Source organism: Paramormyrops kingsleyae, chromosome 5 (genome assembly GCF_048594095.1).
Source record: "Paramormyrops kingsleyae isolate MSU_618 chromosome 5, PKINGS_0.4, whole genome shotgun sequence".
Taxonomy (NCBI): Eukaryota; Metazoa; Chordata; class Actinopteri; order Osteoglossiformes; family Mormyridae; genus Paramormyrops; species Paramormyrops kingsleyae.
In genome coordinates, this window is record NC_132801.1 from 38,246,359 (window position 1) to 38,263,384 (window position 17,026).

General features: G+C 39.2%; 1 protein-coding gene and 1 long non-coding RNA gene across 5 annotated transcripts; both read left to right on the plus strand.

Annotated features, from left to right (window-relative positions):
* Positions 1-724: 724 nt before the first annotated feature.
* taco1 (translational activator of mitochondrially encoded cytochrome c oxidase I) lies at positions 725-3,485 on the plus strand. Of its 4 annotated transcripts, none has more exons than XM_023799850.2 (6): positions 725-818; positions 1,358-1,662; positions 1,815-1,921; positions 2,301-2,434; positions 2,645-2,807; positions 2,928-3,485. In XM_023799850.2, exons 2-6 carry the CDS (start codon positions 1,374-1,376, stop codon positions 3,135-3,137), a joined length of 903 nt encoding a protein of 300 aa, XP_023655618.1. In that variant the 5' UTR covers positions 725-818; positions 1,358-1,373; the 3' UTR covers positions 3,138-3,485. The 4 variants fall into 4 exon arrangements, with proteins under 4 accessions (XP_023655618.1, XP_023655619.1, XP_072568818.1 ...); XM_023799851.2 differs by having other exon boundaries at positions 759-835; XM_072712717.1 differs by lacking the exon at positions 725-818 and adding an exon at positions 863-1,011.
* Positions 3,486-3,746: 261 nt separating this feature from the next.
* On the plus strand, positions 3,747-9,857 carry LOC140590934 (uncharacterized). The gene is made up of 3 exons (XR_011991838.1): positions 3,747-5,048; positions 7,402-7,497; positions 9,736-9,857. It is a non-coding gene; the product is annotated as an uncharacterized lncRNA (long non-coding RNA).
* Positions 9,858-17,026: the final 7,169 nt, after the last annotated feature.

Consider the following 17,026-nt stretch of genomic DNA (forward strand, 5'->3'; position numbering starts at 1 on the left):
GTGTTTTTTGTCTTCTGATTTTTTTGCACACATCGGGAAAAAATCGCGACATTATTGCTTGATGTTTTAAATACAGTTTACATTTCTGCAATAGCCAACAAGCTAATAAAACCAAATCTGTAACAGCGGGCTTTTTGAAATTGGTGTATAATACCATTGTGCTGACGTATTGTATAAGCAGGAAGACACCTAGAACCATTTGTCCTCCGGATCATATTTTACTTCTACTATATGACCATAGCGTAACAGTTCAACAGGAAACCTAAATGTTTGGTTATTGAGTTGGGGTTTACTTAAGTACTTAAGTGTTTAAAATATTATTTATTTTGAAATGGACCCTGAGCAGTATCTGAGATACAAGGTGGGAAGCAGGTGTGGAAAATCCCTGTAGAAAAACCCAGGAAGCCGTGTACGGAATTTTGAGTATGGGATACCTAAACGGAAACCAGTGTAGAAACTAACTTGATTGTGTTAAAAAATTACTTCAATTTGGAAATATCTGGTTTCTGTCGGTACTGGTATCATCAGCCATTCACTGACTGAAAAAAAATTCTTCCAGTGGGTGGCGTACTGGCCTTGCTGATAATTTTTTAAACATGCTTTTTGTGCTGAATAAATGTGGAGTTTATAAAACAATTGCAGTTTACATTTTGGAAATTTTAATATAATTGGCGTTTTCCTTGTTCTTGCTTGCTGCTAAATAGATTTAATATGAAAAGTTAACGTTATGTAATGTTAGGGGGAACCGTTTAAATATCGCATTTGTATCTTCCGGAATAGTAACACGACGGACAGGGGATGCATGCATGTCCTTAAAGGTATTGACATTAAATTAGTAAGTTCGTACGAATACGTTTGTCTGTATCGTTTTTTATATTATTGTAAAGGTGTTGTATTTTTCGGGTTATTCTTTCTGCTGCCTATATTAATAACAGTTCATTAGTATAATAGAAACAGTCATTTTCTCTGCTGCTAATTTGTTGGCTAACTGCTACTGTCAAGCATTACAGCGTAAATATGATTTTAATTAAATCTAATTTAAAATGTCATCTTTATTAATAAATGCCAATTTATCTTTGATTTGACATTATAGCGTACGCCGCTGTCAGTTGTTTCTTTTCTCGTTTTAATAATAATAGTCCGGTTATAACACGTCCTTTATCATCTGAGAGGTACCTATACATGAATGATTAAAGACAGCAGTTAATGTATCGTGAATCGGTGGAGACGAGTCAGTGTTTCTATAATGCATAAATCGGCAATTATTACATTTATTACTGAGCATTGATATCTGTTCAGAATAACCTATGGGTAGCATTTGAAATGCCATTTTTTCTTCTTCGTTTCCTGTTTGCAGGAGTCGATGCCAACTTATGGCCACTTTGGTGGTGATGAGGGGTCTTTTGCCCTGGCACTGTCATAGGATTACTCTGGCCAGGGGATTCTTCTGCTTGCAACCACCTCTAGGCCACCATCAACAAACTGCATCAGGCCGGCACCCTAATCTGGACCTCCAGTCTCTCCGCGCAATACACCAGTGCTCAGTGCTGTGTGCAGGTCATAATAAATGGTCCAAGGTAAAAAACGTAAAAGGACCCAAAGACACAATTCGAAGTCAGATATTCATGAAATTAGTTATGATGATTCGGGTCGCAGTCAAAGGTAAATCTGTTTCTGCTTTTGAAAATTAATATATTTAAATTTTTGGGAAAAGGTTCTTTTTTTTCTAATTTATGGAAAAGGTTTTGCCAGAATCTGTCCAGTTTAGGGTTCCTGACTGTGAGCTGATTTCTGCTTCTATGCCTGTGTACTAGAGGGAGGGTCAAACCCAGAATTAAATCCGCAGCTAGCCAGCCTGGTGGAGCAGTGCAGGAGTAAGAACATGCCCAAGGCCACCATTGAAGCCGCCATCAAAGGGGCGGTGAGACCTGCTCACAATTCACATGGAGACACAGTCACTTAAATACAGTATACCAATAATAGAATTCTGTATCATTTTTTTAGTAAGGTGTATCATGTAAAAGATACAGTTGGGAAAGTCTATAATTCTGTGTGCCTCTGTGAGTTAGAACTTGTGCTAATCATAGAAAGGTCACTGGTTGTAATCTCATGTCTGGCAGAGTGATGCCCCACTGGGGTCTTGAGCAAGGTCCCTAACCCCAACTGCTTCCAAGGACTCTTTCATCTTCTCTTTGATGCTCATTGAAATGATGCTTTGGACAGAAAGAGTTGTATGTGTGTTTAATATATTTGTGAGTGTGTGTTGTGTATAACATATGTATTTCTTTTCTGCCCTTCAGGAGAAAGTGAAGGCTGGATCGTCATGCACGTATGAGGCCCGGGGTCCTGGTGGCTCCATGTTACTCATTGAAGTTCTAACAGATAATAACACACGGACCCACCAGCATATCAAACACCTGGTCCAAAAACACGGGTCAGCTGCCAGTGTCCATCAGAATGGTGTTTTTAAAAACATCATACCTACAGTAAAAAGGGGTGGGGCAAGTTATACCAATAGAAGGCGTATGACCTTAAACTATAGTCATCCTTGCTGCCAAACAGTACTGCACTTTATGTTTAATTAGCATGATGCTTAGCACATTCACTGCATGTATGATGATGTCACTTTTTTCCCCTTCCACAGTGGGATGCTGTGTGATGGGGCGCGACACAGTTTTGAGAGAAAAGGAGTGGTGGTTGCAGCCAGGGAGGGCGTGTCCACAGAGCGGGCGCTGGAGCTGGCCATCGAGGCGGGAGCCGAGGATGTGCAGGAGACCCAAGACGAGGAGGAAAGGCCTCTGCTCCAGGTAGAGATACTCTCCAAAAGTGGAATCTGTTGCACTTGTGATGCAGAGCTGGCAGTTCAAGCTGAATGCAGTTGTTCTTGACTGCTGTCGCTGACATCACCACCGTCTCATCTACCCCAGTTTATCTGTGAGGCATCACAGATGCAGGATGTGCGGAGCGCGCTGGAGGCTTTGGGGCTGGTCACGCAGTCTGCTGCCCTGGAGTACGTGGCCTGCAACCACACTCTGCTGCTCCAAGAGCACCTGGAGGCTGCCTCTCGCCTGCTGGACTCCCTGAATGATAACCCTGATGTGGTTCGGGTCTGGGACAACATCCGAGTGGGGGACTAACCCAAAGCAGCAGGCTACTTGACCGGGAATGGTTGGAGGACTTCCTGTCATGGTGGGAGTAACCATCTACCTATGGAATCAACACTTTCTGCTGTTCCTGATTCTTCAGGTGGTTACTCAGTGCTTGTCACGGTTTTAAAAGGACATTATAATCTTGGAAAGTATTAAAATTGTTCAGTCACAAATTGTGTGCTGATCCAACTAGTCTGAAATACATAGAAAGAACAAATGTCAGTCATATAGAAGGAATGCATCTTTCAATAATTTATAATGAAAATCGTATTAATTTTCAGTACCGTTTAACAGTTATTGTGAAAGAATAAACTGTTCACGTTTTTTGCTTGACTAGCTTTTTCGTGTTGGTGAATTTGATTTATCACATATTACATTTAAATCCCCAGCATATGGACGAAGAAATAACATAAAGTTGTTGTGGTGATTGGTTTTTGTGGAGTATATTGTAATTAATTAATCGCAAATTCCTGTATGAAAATATCAATCAGGTGGCTCATCGCGGTGTTTCGGGTACCTTCAAGTATAACAAATTGTAAGGATCTGGAAGCAGATCTAGTCGATATAAGTCTATGCTGGCAGAAGCCGAATGCGCGTGTCCGCTTCAGGGCTCGCACACGTAACACCAAGTGCACTGATTGTCCGAGCGCCTCCGATAATCGTGTAGTTTTTTTTTACGAAATTGACCATGTGTTTAAAAAAACGCGTATTGTTTTCACTTGACAAGCCGTATACAGGATTTTAAAAAAGCCAGGGGAAACCCCGCAACTTTTACTTCCTCTGGACGTATATGTGAAGTCAAACTAAAGGGTTCCGGTTAACGCTTTTCTCAAAGAAATTGTCTGCAGTACAATGCATTTTACTACAATTGTGCAGTGGGATTTTGGAATAACGATGCGTTTCGTCCGAGTATTTAATGTTTTACATTGTTGCTGTGTGCGATCGTAGTATCATCGGATTTTCGCCTCTGATGTCAAGATCATCAAGACCAATTCAGGGCTCAGAAAAATTTACCATATTAAGTTATGTCGCTGAATGTTTTGCCGCTTTTAAATATGCATGTAATGGATAAATACTGTTGTACTATTGTGCTTTCGGACGTTTGCGATCTACCGTAATTTTGCGTTCATTACATAAAGTGGAGATGCAGCAGCCTGTGAAACTTGGGATACGCAAATTGTACAGCCTTCTAAATCCTTGAACATTTTGATACATTTATATTGCACCGAAAACATGTCATTACTTTTGAATGATTACATGCGTTAATTCTTAAATGGAATAATAAATGTATACCAGCATATATATACCGAAAACGGCGGCTGAGCGAAAAGTTGCAGACTTGCAAGAAAATGCACTATCGAAATCGCGGAAACCACGACAGCAGCCTCAAGTAAACTCATTTCTGAAAAAAAGAAACAGCGATCACTGTTATGCTTTTATTAGAAAACTCTCAATCCTTTATTAAATCAGAGTATATTTGCACTTCCCATATTGCGTATTATTCTGATATTATAGTATTACACTTTGCCGGCTGGCGTGTTTCAGTTTGAATGTCATGTTTTGTTTACTCGTTTTGGCACAATTAGGCATCACCGAACGTTTAATTTTACCTATACCTAAAAGAAAGGCAAAGTGTTTTACTTTCCTAATTTCTGCATGCACAGATGAATATTGCATTTGTAAGTATATAGTACGTTGCATGGTGAAACGGAACCTCTCGTGCTTTCGCATTGACGCACTCGCATGCGAGTTTTGTGTTGCTAAAATTTCTTGTCTACAAAACGGCATTTCCACTTGTGAAAAATTGGAGAAGTTGATCTGAGTGTGCTCATATTTAATGGTGCTGCTGCTTAAGTACCAACCAAGTGGATCGAAGTTGGACCGACCTTCCTGCAACAGGTGAGACATAGAAGCATTATACGCCTTTTCTGTTTTCGAATGTATTGATTTATTAAGAGCATTCAGTCTGAAATTTGCTAAGCAATGGACATATACATCTAATGCAGTGGATGGAAAAAGATATAAAGAATCAGAAGTTATGGAAAGTCATAAAATTGCTTTTGCGTACAGATGATATTCCAAAACACAGAAACCCTAAACTCCCTGATCAGAATGAATGTATCCCGTATAAAATCACGTTTAGTGCCAGCAGTTTTGGGCGTCAAAGCTTCACCTGTCGTAATGCAACAGGTAAGACGTTCAGTGCATTATAATATTTTACTGTATTAGCTTATGAATACGCCCCTGAAGAAAGACCATTAGGGCTGTATGCACGATCTCCCGCTAAAGTAGTCGTACTTTTGTTAAATATAGTTAGGGCAAATGGTCGTTTATCTTAAATGCGCGTAAGTACTGTCACGAAAATAAATTTCTTTGTAGAGTTAGTTTGCTAAAAGTGCATTACAATGTCTATATATTATTTCTCAGCAACCGGGGACCCTAGAGGGCAATTTGCTATAAAAGGAACGAAAAATTGCTGAAAAGATGCAAACAAATTAGACATAGCCTAACAAATAAAGGCGAGCAGAATGATCTGACAGACAAGACGCTGAAATATCTTACAGTTCACGTATTGATATGTTGACAGGAAGGACATTCTCAGTGTCAGTATAAATAATTAGCATCATGTATGAGAACTGGATAAATGAATGAAGATATGTAGGCTACTAGCTGATTGACAGTTTGCTAATTAACTTCCACCAGCAACGCTTGACCTGTTATAAAGTGTAGACTATCTTGTAACTTGAATTTTGCTTATATGTTCGCAGAGTGATACAGTATTGCTTCAGCATCTCTGAGCGGCTGATACACGTAACAGAATATTTAGCCGTGTGAATGGGAATTTTGTGAATTACAATGATCTCTGTTAATGTTGTTTTTTTCATGTAGGCTGTGTTCTTGCTTCATTTATTTATTGTTTTTCTGTACAGTAATGGGCAAAAGTCTTAGCAGTCAAAGCATATATTGTTTAAATGATCTTCATGTGGGTGTAAACCTGTTATATTGTGCTTATGTCTGTCAAAATGTATAAGTTTAGCAATTTCAAAACCTCTCCTGATGTCACCCCAAGGTTTGTAGCACCCATCCAATACAGCAGTATATTTTTTTAATTGGGCCACTAGCCTATCATGTTTGGCTAATCAGTTCCTGCGCTAGTGGTGAAATTTAACGAATGCATGGAATGGTTGGGGTGGCCCTGAGGAGAGGTTTGGGAACTGAAGCAATGTTCTTCTAACCATCCAACTAGATATCAGTAACTTTTAGAAGAACTGTAGAATTTCTTATTAGTTTTTATTATATTGCTGTTAATTTTTATGTCTTTTAAAGTTAAATTGTGTGTTTTTTCGGAGCAAATACACATTTACTATCCAGACAAATAGCTTTAAACATTTTCTTTGACTACCCAAGACTTTTGCACAGTGCTGCAAATAATAGTTCAGAAGTTCAGAAGTTTTACTTGGATGGAAATGCCGGTGTTTCCACGCCACCTCCATTCAGCAGCTGTAATTACTTGCCATGGGAGCTTCAGTGAAATATTGACAGGTATCTGCTTACAGTACCTGTCCTTTAGCTGGTAATTTAGGAGAGGAGGTCTTTAGCTGAATAAGTAAGGTTTGGAGCTGTGTTGCAAAAATCACCTTTGTGACCTGCCTAGAATTCTCTCTACTTTCCTTATACTTCTGGTGAAGATTAATTGCCCACGAAAGGACAAACAGTCAGTATTAAACTGCATTGGGCTTTACTATGATTCACGCCGATGCTGGCGTTGGGGTACCTGGAGTTAATGTTATCTCATGTCAAGTTCTCCCAACTTTGTTTATGTCGTAAGGGCAGATGTGGGGATTCCACCTGCATTTCCATTCCTTATCAGTTGGTAAAGATGATGCAGAACCACGATGGCCTTGCATGGACATGGCCGGGGTTCTTGTGCAAAGGACAAGGTGTGGTATCTTTAGTTGCTGTTATTGTGAGCTGTACCTGGATGCTATTGGAGTATTGCTGCCATGTGTACGATGGGCAGGACCAGCTACGTATTCACAATAGCGTAATCATGGAATGATGTGTGTTACGGCGCGGCATGGCGCAGTGAGGAAAGTATGACGATTCACTTGCAGCCCCGAGACAAAAATGTTTCATTAAAGAAAAACAGGGCAAAAAAGGGATAAACTACAAAATAAAGAGACCATGAGGGGTAAATGACAAACGTGATAATGTCACTGATCGAGAGTTTATTTTCCATTCTGATGGGTAGGTGTACTGCAGCTTGTTGATGGTTGGTGGAGAAGATCAAGCACAAGTTCCAGATTTCTTGCAGATACCTGACACAGTTTGGGAACTGCCAGAATGGGTGAGTTTTGACTGTGGTTCTCATCTTAGGTGACTGGCAAAGATTAATTCTTGCCAGGTATCTTCTTATCAGATCAGTAACACAGAGCCATCTTTCCTCATTTTGCTGACAGTCTGACATTATCTGATTAAATGATACAATGCTTTTTAAGGTAGAGCATGCAAATTACTCTGGTTTATCTTTGTAACCAACTCAACAAATCAGCATGTTTAAGCATGACCCCAATTTGAGAACACGTTACTCCACAACCCAACAGGGATAGATAGAAAAAAGAAAAACAATCTGTGTTGATTATTTGATATGCGTGTTGGAGTCTAAAACTTTCATCTAATGTGATTTTGTAAAAATTTGACTCTTCACACACATGATCCCTTCTTAAGTTTTCAGCACCTACAGCAATGAGCCCTCCCTCATCTGTGTTATAATTCCATCTTATTATAATATTAAAGCGTAAAAGGACCTAGGACATTATGGGAGATTTCATTGTGGTCAAAGTTCTTCAGACCTGCTGTCCAAACACCATTTAAAGAGTCAGTTCATAAAATTTTAGTATATACTACATAGAATATCACCTCACACCTCCTGGGCTGTGACTTTGATTCACCAGCCCATTTTATTATCTTTCAGACTCTGTATCAAAAAATCATTGCAGTCCAAGACAGATAGGGTGATGGTTATATGTGTACTAGACAATCAAGCACTTGAATAATTTTCTTCTTCCATCTTATTTTGTGTATTTTGGCAGAAGCCAATTTGGCTGTATTTAGTGTGTTTGAAGTTGTTCAATCGGATCTCCACTTCTTCATCTCAGTCTTTAAGACCTGAATCCTCACCTTTCGTTTGCTATCTCCTCGCCTGTTTGGGCACTTAGGTTCAACGTGGGACTCAATGAGTAGTCAGTTCATTACTCTAGACCAGGGGTCTCCAACTCCGGTCCTGGAGAGCTACTAACCAGTAGGTCTTCTATCCTACCTGGCTTCTGATGAGCCACACCTGGCCCTGGTATTTACCTGAGAACTAGTGTGGCTCATCAGAAGCCAGGTAGGATAGAAAACTTACTGGACGGTAGCTCTCCAGGACCGGAGTTGGAGACCACTGCTCTAGACTCTCTCACCACCACTGATGATTGGTTTGCACTGCATTCTTTAAAGTTCTTTTAAATCACAAATGGGCAAACTGAATAAAAAATAGATTTATAATGTTTCTGAAGATGGGGAAGCTGATGTCTAACTAATGATTAAAGACTGAAATATAATTCAGGATGGAAGAAAAAAAATCTTGTCCCCTTAAGCATGTCTCCTAATTGGTTAAGTCAGTAGTTGCTTACAGGATGGATACTTGTAAACTGGGAAAGGTTTTGAAATTGTACTTTCTCACTTTAAAAATATGATCCTAATTATGAAAATTAAAACATAAAATTATTATTGAAAGCTTACGTTGAACTGAGCTTACGTTAAACCACAGAAGCATAGAGACATAGAGTATCAAACATGTGTCGCAGTTTACCCTTTGCCCCACGTATCCAATATTCACCCTAAATAATTGTTCTTCTCCTGAGAGAGAGAGAGAGAGAGAGATGGTAGTCTTTATTGATCACCCAAGGGAAATTAGGAATGCATAAATTTATCCAAAGGACCATATTCACGTATTATAGTGTCATGCAGTAGCGGGAAACCTTATAAGGAGTGTGTGGAGTCCATGCTCTCCTTTTCCTGGGACCAGTGTAAATATGCTTTGAATGTTGTTTAAATGTTATAGCAAGTCATGTCACTGCTTTTGTGAGAAGGTATTCCAAAAAGCAGAAGCCTTAAGCTTCCAAACCAAAAATGAACATCTCCTTCCAAGTTAAATCAAGTTCACTGCCAGCAGGTTTCAGTTAGCTACTACCTAGAAAATGGTTATATGTGCTGAGGAAAATTATAGCCAGTATTCTTGTTTATATTGAAATAATCTCTTTGCATCGCATTTTTCTTGCATGTTATTGTTACAACATTTTTGTCTCATTGAATCTCCCATTTTTCTTTATTGTTTTCCCTTCTCTGTTCAATGTATCCCTCCTCCTCATTCTCCTCCTCTCACTCTGAATTCCCTCCTTCTCCTCCTTACATTCCCAATTTTCTCCTTCTCTTATTCCTAATGCCCTCCTTCTCCTCTTCTCATTTCCAATTCCCTCCTTCTCCTCCTCTCATTCCCATTTCCCTCCTTCTCCTTTCTGTATGTACCTGCTATGATCCTCAGATGAGCATCAGGCTCTCCAGTCCATTATGAAGGACCTGGTTGCCCTTCAGACATCTCGTCGCCAGCCTCTGCCAGGCTGCAGCTCAGGGAGGACCAAGGCAGCCAGTTCCACAAGCCGGAAGGTGACTTCTACAAAGCGTTTACTGTTTGTGGGAATATTTTATTATAGCACTTTCATGTTATGTTCTACCCTCTCACAGAGTTCTATATCACATTAAGTGAAGATCGTATTGTCAGTGAGTTTTATTTCATGTTTTCCAAATTTTAGTAATTGCATTTAAGATCATTAATAAATGTGTCTTAAGCACTGTTGAATTACTCATAGTCTAGAATTAGGTCACTGATTAGGTCCACATGGCTGATAGTAGTAACAATTCTGACTGGAGTTTAACTTTTTCGTGTTGGTGAATTTGATTTATCACATATTACATTTAAATCCCCAGCATATGGACGAAGAAATAACATAAAGTTGTTGTGGTGATTGGTTTTTGTGGAGTATATTGTAATTAATTAATCGCAAATTCCTGTATGAAAATATCAATCAGGTGGCTCATCGCGGTGTTTCGGGTACCTTCAAGTATAACAAATTGTAAGGATCTGGAAGCAGATCTAGTCGATATAAGTCTATGCTGGCAGAAGCCGAATGCGCGTGTCCGCTTCAGGGCTCGCACACGTAACACCAAGTGCACTGATTGTCCGAGCGCCTCCGATAATCGTGTAGTTTTTTTTTACGAAATTGACCATGTGTTTAAAAAAACGCGTATTGTTTTCACTTGACAAGCCGTATACAGGATTTTAAAAAAGCCAGGGGAAACCCCGCAACTTTTACTTCCTCTGGACGTATATGTGAAGTCAAACTAAAGGGTTCCGGTTAACGCTTTTCTCAAAGAAATTGTCTGCAGTACAATGCATTTTACTACAATTGTGCAGTGGGATTTTGGAATAACGATGCGTTTCGTCCGAGTATTTAATGTTTTACATTGTTGCTGTGTGCGATCGTAGTATCATCGGATTTTCGCCTCTGATGTCAAGATCATCAAGACCAATTCAGGGCTCAGAAAAATTTACCATATTAAGTTATGTCGCTGAATGTTTTGCCGCTTTTAAATATGCATGTAATGGATAAATACTGTTGTACTATTGTGCTTTCGGACGTTTGCGATCTACCGTAATTTTGCGTTCATTACATAAAGTGGAGATGCAGCAGCCTGTGAAACTTGGGATACGCAAATTGTACAGCCTTCTAAATCCTTGAACATTTTGATACATTTATATTGCACCGAAAACATGTCATTACTTTTGAATGATTACATGCGTTAATTCTTAAATGGAATAATAAATGTATACCAGCATATATATACCGAAAACGGCGGCTGAGCGAAAAGTTGCAGACTTGCAAGAAAATGCACTATCGAAATCGCGGAAACCACGACAGCAGCCTCAAGTAAACTCATTTCTGAAAAAAAGAAACAGCGATCACTGTTATGCTTTTATTAGAAAACTCTCAATCCTTTATTAAATCAGAGTATATTTGCACTTCCCATATTGCGTATTATTCTGATATTATAGTATTACACTTTGCCGGCTGGCGTGTTTCAGTTTGAATGTCATGTTTTGTTTACTCGTTTTGGCACAATTAGGCATCACCGAACGTTTAATTTTACCTATACCTAAAAGAAAGGCAAAGTGTTTTACTTTCCTAATTTCTGCATGCACAGATGAATATTGCATTTGTAAGTATATAGTACGTTGCATGGTGAAACGGAACCTCTCGTGCTTTCGCATTGACGCACTCGCATGCGAGTTTTGTGTTGCTAAAATTTCTTGTCTACAAAACGGCATTTCCACTTGTGAAAAATTGGAGAAGTTGATCTGAGTGTGCTCATATTTAATGGTGCTGCTGCTTAAGTACCAACCAAGTGGATCGAAGTTGGACCGACCTTCCTGCAACAGGTGAGACATAGAAGCATTATACGCCTTTTCTGTTTTCGAATGTATTGATTTATTAAGAGCATTCAGTCTGAAATTTGCTAAGCAATGGACATATACATCTAATGCAGTGGATGGAAAAAGATATAAAGAATCAGAAGTTATGGAAAGTCATAAAATTGCTTTTGCGTACAGATGATATTCCAAAACACAGAAACCCTAAACTCCCTGATCAGAATGAATGTATCCCGTATAAAATCACGTTTAGTGCCAGCAGTTTTGGGCGTCAAAGCTTCACCTGTCGTAATGCAACAGGTAAGACGTTCAGTGCATTATAATATTTTACTGTATTAGCTTATGAATACGCCCCTGAAGAAAGACCATTAGGGCTGTATGCACGATCTCCCGCTAAAGTAGTCGTACTTTTGTTAAATATAGTTAGGGCAAATGGTCGTTTATCTTAAATGCGCGTAAGTACTGTCACGAAAATAAATTTCTTTGTAGAGTTAGTTTGCTAAAAGTGCATTACAATGTCTATATATTATTTCTCAGCAACCGGGGACCCTAGAGGGCAATTTGCTATAAAAGGAACGAAAAATTGCTGAAAAGATGCAAACAAATTAGACATAGCCTAACAAATAAAGGCGAGCAGAATGATCTGACAGACAAGACGCTGAAATATCTTACAGTTCACGTATTGATATGTTGACAGGAAGGACATTCTCAGTGTCAGTATAAATAATTAGCATCATGTATGAGAACTGGATAAATGAATGAAGATATGTAGGCTACTAGCTGATTGACAGTTTGCTAATTAACTTCCACCAGCAACGCTTGACCTGTTATAAAGTGTAGACTATCTTGTAACTTGAATTTTGCTTATATGTTCGCAGAGTGATACAGTATTGCTTCAGCATCTCTGAGCGGCTGATACACGTAACAGAATATTTAGCCGTGTGAATGGGAATTTTGTGAATTACAATGATCTCTGTTAATGTTGTTTTTTTCATGTAGGCTGTGTTCTTGCTTCATTTATTTATTGTTTTTCTGTACAGTAATGGGCAAAAGTCTTAGCAGTCAAAGCATATATTGTTTAAATGATCTTCATGTGGGTGTAAACCTGTTATATTGTGCTTATGTCTGTCAAAATGTATAAGTTTAGCAATTTCAAAACCTCTCCTGATGTCACCCCAAGGTTTGTAGCACCCATCCAATACAGCAGTATATTTTTTTAATTGGGCCACTAGCCTATCATGTTTGGCTAATCAGTTCCTGCGCTAGTGGTGAAATTTAACGAATGCATGGAATGGTTGGGGTGGCCCTGAGGAGAGGTTTGGGAACTGAAGCAATGTTCTTCTAACCATCCAACTAGATATCAGTAACTTTTAGAAGAACTGTAGAATTTCTTATTAGTTTTTATTATATTGCTGTTAATTTTTATGTCTTTTAAAGTTAAATTGTGTGTTTTTTCGGAGCAAATACACATTTACTATCCAGACAAATAGCTTTAAACATTTTCTTTGACTACCCAAGACTTTTGCACAGTGCTGCAAATAATAGTTCAGAAGTTCAGAAGTTTTACTTGGATGGAAATGCCGGTGTTTCCACGCCACCTCCATTCAGCAGCTGTAATTACTTGCCATGGGAGCTTCAGTGAAATATTGACAGGTATCTGCTTACAGTACCTGTCCTTTAGCTGGTAATTTAGGAGAGGAGGTCTTTAGCTGAATAAGTAAGGTTTGGAGCTGTGTTGCAAAAATCACCTTTGTGACCTGCCTAGAATTCTCTCTACTTTCCTTATACTTCTGGTGAAGATTAATTGCCCACGAAAGGACAAACAGTCAGTATTAAACTGCATTGGGCTTTACTATGATTCACGCCGATGCTGGCGTTGGGGTACCTGGAGTTAATGTTATCTCATGTCAAGTTCTCCCAACTTTGTTTATGTCGTAAGGGCAGATGTGGGGATTCCACCTGCATTTCCATTCCTTATCAGTTGGTAAAGATGATGCAGAACCACGATGGCCTTGCATGGACATGGCCGGGGTTCTTGTGCAAAGGACAAGGTGTGGTATCTTTAGTTGCTGTTATTGTGAGCTGTACCTGGATGCTATTGGAGTATTGCTGCCATGTGTACGATGGGCAGGACCAGCTACGTATTCACAATAGCGTAATCATGGAATGATGTGTGTTACGGCGCGGCATGGCGCAGTGAGGAAAGTATGACGATTCACTTGCAGCCCCGAGACAAAAATGTTTCATTAAAGAAAAACAGGGCAAAAAAGGGATAAACTACAAAATAAAGAGACCATGAGGGGTAAATGACAAACGTGATAATGTCACTGATCGAGAGTTTATTTTCCATTCTGATGGGTAGGTGTACTGCAGCTTGTTGATGGTTGGTGGAGAAGATCAAGCACAAGTTCCAGATTTCTTGCAGATACCTGACACAGTTTGGGAACTGCCAGAATGGGTGAGTTTTGACTGTGGTTCTCATCTTAGGTGACTGGCAAAGATTAATTCTTGCCAGGTATCTTCTTATCAGATCAGTAACACAGAGCCATCTTTCCTCATTTTGCTGACAGTCTGACATTATCTGATTAAATGATACAATGCTTTTTAAGGTAGAGCATGCAAATTACTCTGGTTTATCTTTGTAACCAACTCAACAAATCAGCATGTTTAAGCATGACCCCAATTTGAGAACACGTTACTCCACAACCCAACAGGGATAGATAGAAAAAAGAAAAACAATCTGTGTTGATTATTTGATATGCGTGTTGGAGTCTAAAACTTTCATCTAATGTGATTTTGTAAAAATTTGACTCTTCACACACATGATCCCTTCTTAAGTTTTCAGCACCTACAGCAATGAGCCCTCCCTCATCTGTGTTATAATTCCATCTTATTATAATATTAAAGCGTAAAAGGACCTAGGACATTATGGGAGATTTCATTGTGGTCAAAGTTCTTCAGACCTGCTGTCCAAACACCATTTAAAGAGTCAGTTCATAAAATTTTAGTATATACTACATAGAATATCACCTCACACCTCCTGGGCTGTGACTTTGATTCACCAGCCCATTTTATTATCTTTCAGACTCTGTATCAAAAAATCATTGCAGTCCAAGACAGATAGGGTGATGGTTATATGTGTACTAGACAATCAAGCACTTGAATAATTTTCTTCTTCCATCTTATTTTGTGTATTTTGGCAGAAGCCAATTTGGCTGTATTTAGTGTGTTTGAAGTTGTTCAATCGGATCTCCACTTCTTCATCTCAGTCTTTAAGACCTGAATCCTCACCTTTCGTTTGCTATCTCCTCGCCTGTTTGGGCACTTAGGTTCAACGTGGGACTCAATGAGTAGTCAGTTCATTACTCTAGACCAGGGGTCTCCAACTCCGGTCCTGGAGAGCTACTAACCAGTAGGTCTTCTATCCTACCTGGCTTCTGATGAGCCACACCTGGCCCTGGTATTTACCTGAGAACTAGTGTGGCTCATCAGAAGCCAGGTAGGATAGAAAACTTACTGGACGGTAGCTCTCCAGGACCGGAGTTGGAGACCACTGCTCTAGACTCTCTCACCACCACTGATGATTGGTTTGCACTGCATTCTTTAAAGTTCTTTTAAATCACAAATGGGCAAACTGAATAAAAAATAGATTTATAATGTTTCTGAAGATGGGGAAGCTGATGTCTAACTAATGATTAAAGACTGAAATATAATTCAGGATGGAAGAAAAAAAATCTTGTCCCCTTAAGCATGTCTCCTAATTGGTTAAGTCAGTAGTTGCTTACAGGATGGATACTTGTAAACTGGGAAAGGTTTTGAAATTGTACTTTCTCACTTTAAAAATATGATCCTAATTATGAAAATTAAAACATAAAATTATTATTGAAAGCTTACGTTGAACTGAGCTTACGTTAAACCACAGAAGCATAGAGACATAGAGTATCAAACATGTGTCGCAGTTTACCCTTTGCCCCACGTATCCAATATTCACCCTAAATAATTGTTCTTCTCCTGAGAGAGAGAGAGAGAGAGAGATGGTAGTCTTTATTGATCACCCAAGGGAAATTAGGAATGCATAAATTTATCCAAAGGACCATATTCACGTATTATAGTGTCATGCAGTAGCGGGAAACCTTATAAGGAGTGTGTGGAGTCCATGCTCTCCTTTTCCTGGGACCAGTGTAAATATGCTTTGAATGTTGTTTAAATGTTATAGCAAGTCATGTCACTGCTTTTGTGAGAAGGTATTCCAAAAAGCAGAAGCCTTAAGCTTCCAAACCAAAAATGAACATCTCCTTCCAAGTTAAATCAAGTTCACTGCCAGCAGGTTTCAGTTAGCTACTACCTAGAAAATGGTTATATGTGCTGAGGAAAATTATAGCCAGTATTCTTGTTTATATTGAAATAATCTCTTTGCATCGCATTTTTCTTGCATGTTATTGTTACAACATTTTTGTCTCATTGAATCTCCCATTTTTCTTTATTGTTTTCCCTTCTCTGTTCAATGTATCCCTCCTCCTCATTCTCCTCCTCTCACTCTGAATTCCCTCCTTCTCCTCCTTACATTCCCAATTTTCTCCTTCTCTTATTCCTAATGCCCTCCTTCTCCTCTTCTCATTTCCAATTCCCTCCTTCTCCTCCTCTCATTCCCATTTCCCTCCTTCTCCTTTCTGTATGTACCTGCTATGATCCTCAGATGAGCATCAGGCTCTCCAGTCCATTATGAAGGACCTGGTTGCCCTTCAGACATCTCGTCGCCAGCCTCTGCCAGGCTGCAGCTCAGGGAGGACCAAGGCAGCCAGTTCCACAAGCCGGAAGGTGACTTCTACAAAGCGTTTACTGTTTGTGGGAATATTTTATTATAGCACTTTCATGTTATGTTCTACCCTCTCACAGAGTTCTATATCACATTAAGTGAAGATCGTATTGTCAGTGAGTTTTATTTCATGTTTTCCAAATTTTAGTAATTGCATTTAAGATCATTAATAAATGTGTCTTAAGCACTGTTGAATTACTCATAGTCTAGAATTAGGTCACTGATTAGGTCCACATGGCTGATAGTAGTAACAATTCTGACTGGAGTTTAACTTTTTCGTGTTGGTGAATTTGATTTATCACATATTACATTTAAATCCCCAGCATATGGACGAAGAAATAACATAAAGTTGTTGTGGTGATTGGTTTTTGTGGAGTATATTGTAATTAATTAATCGCAAATTCCTGTATGAAAATATCAATCAGGTGGCTCATCGCGGTGTTTCGGGTACCTTCAAGTATAACAAATTGTAAGGATCTGGAAGCAGATCTAGTCGATATAAGTCTATGCTGGCAGAAGCCGAATGCGCGT

Bases quoted from the DNA above. Each gene is read 5' to 3' on its own strand.
- taco1 (XM_023799850.2), top strand. From the start codon at position 1,374: ATGGCCACTTTGGTGGTGATGAGGGGTCTTTTGCCCTGGCACTGTCAT. The intron at 1,663-1,814 runs GTAAATCTGTTT...CCTGTGTACTAG, and splicing joins GATTCGGGTCGCAGTCAAAG to AGGGAGGGTCAAACCCAGAA. The intron at 1,922-2,300 runs GTGAGACCTGCT...TCTGCCCTTCAG, and splicing joins AAGCCGCCATCAAAGGGGCG to GAGAAAGTGAAGGCTGGATC.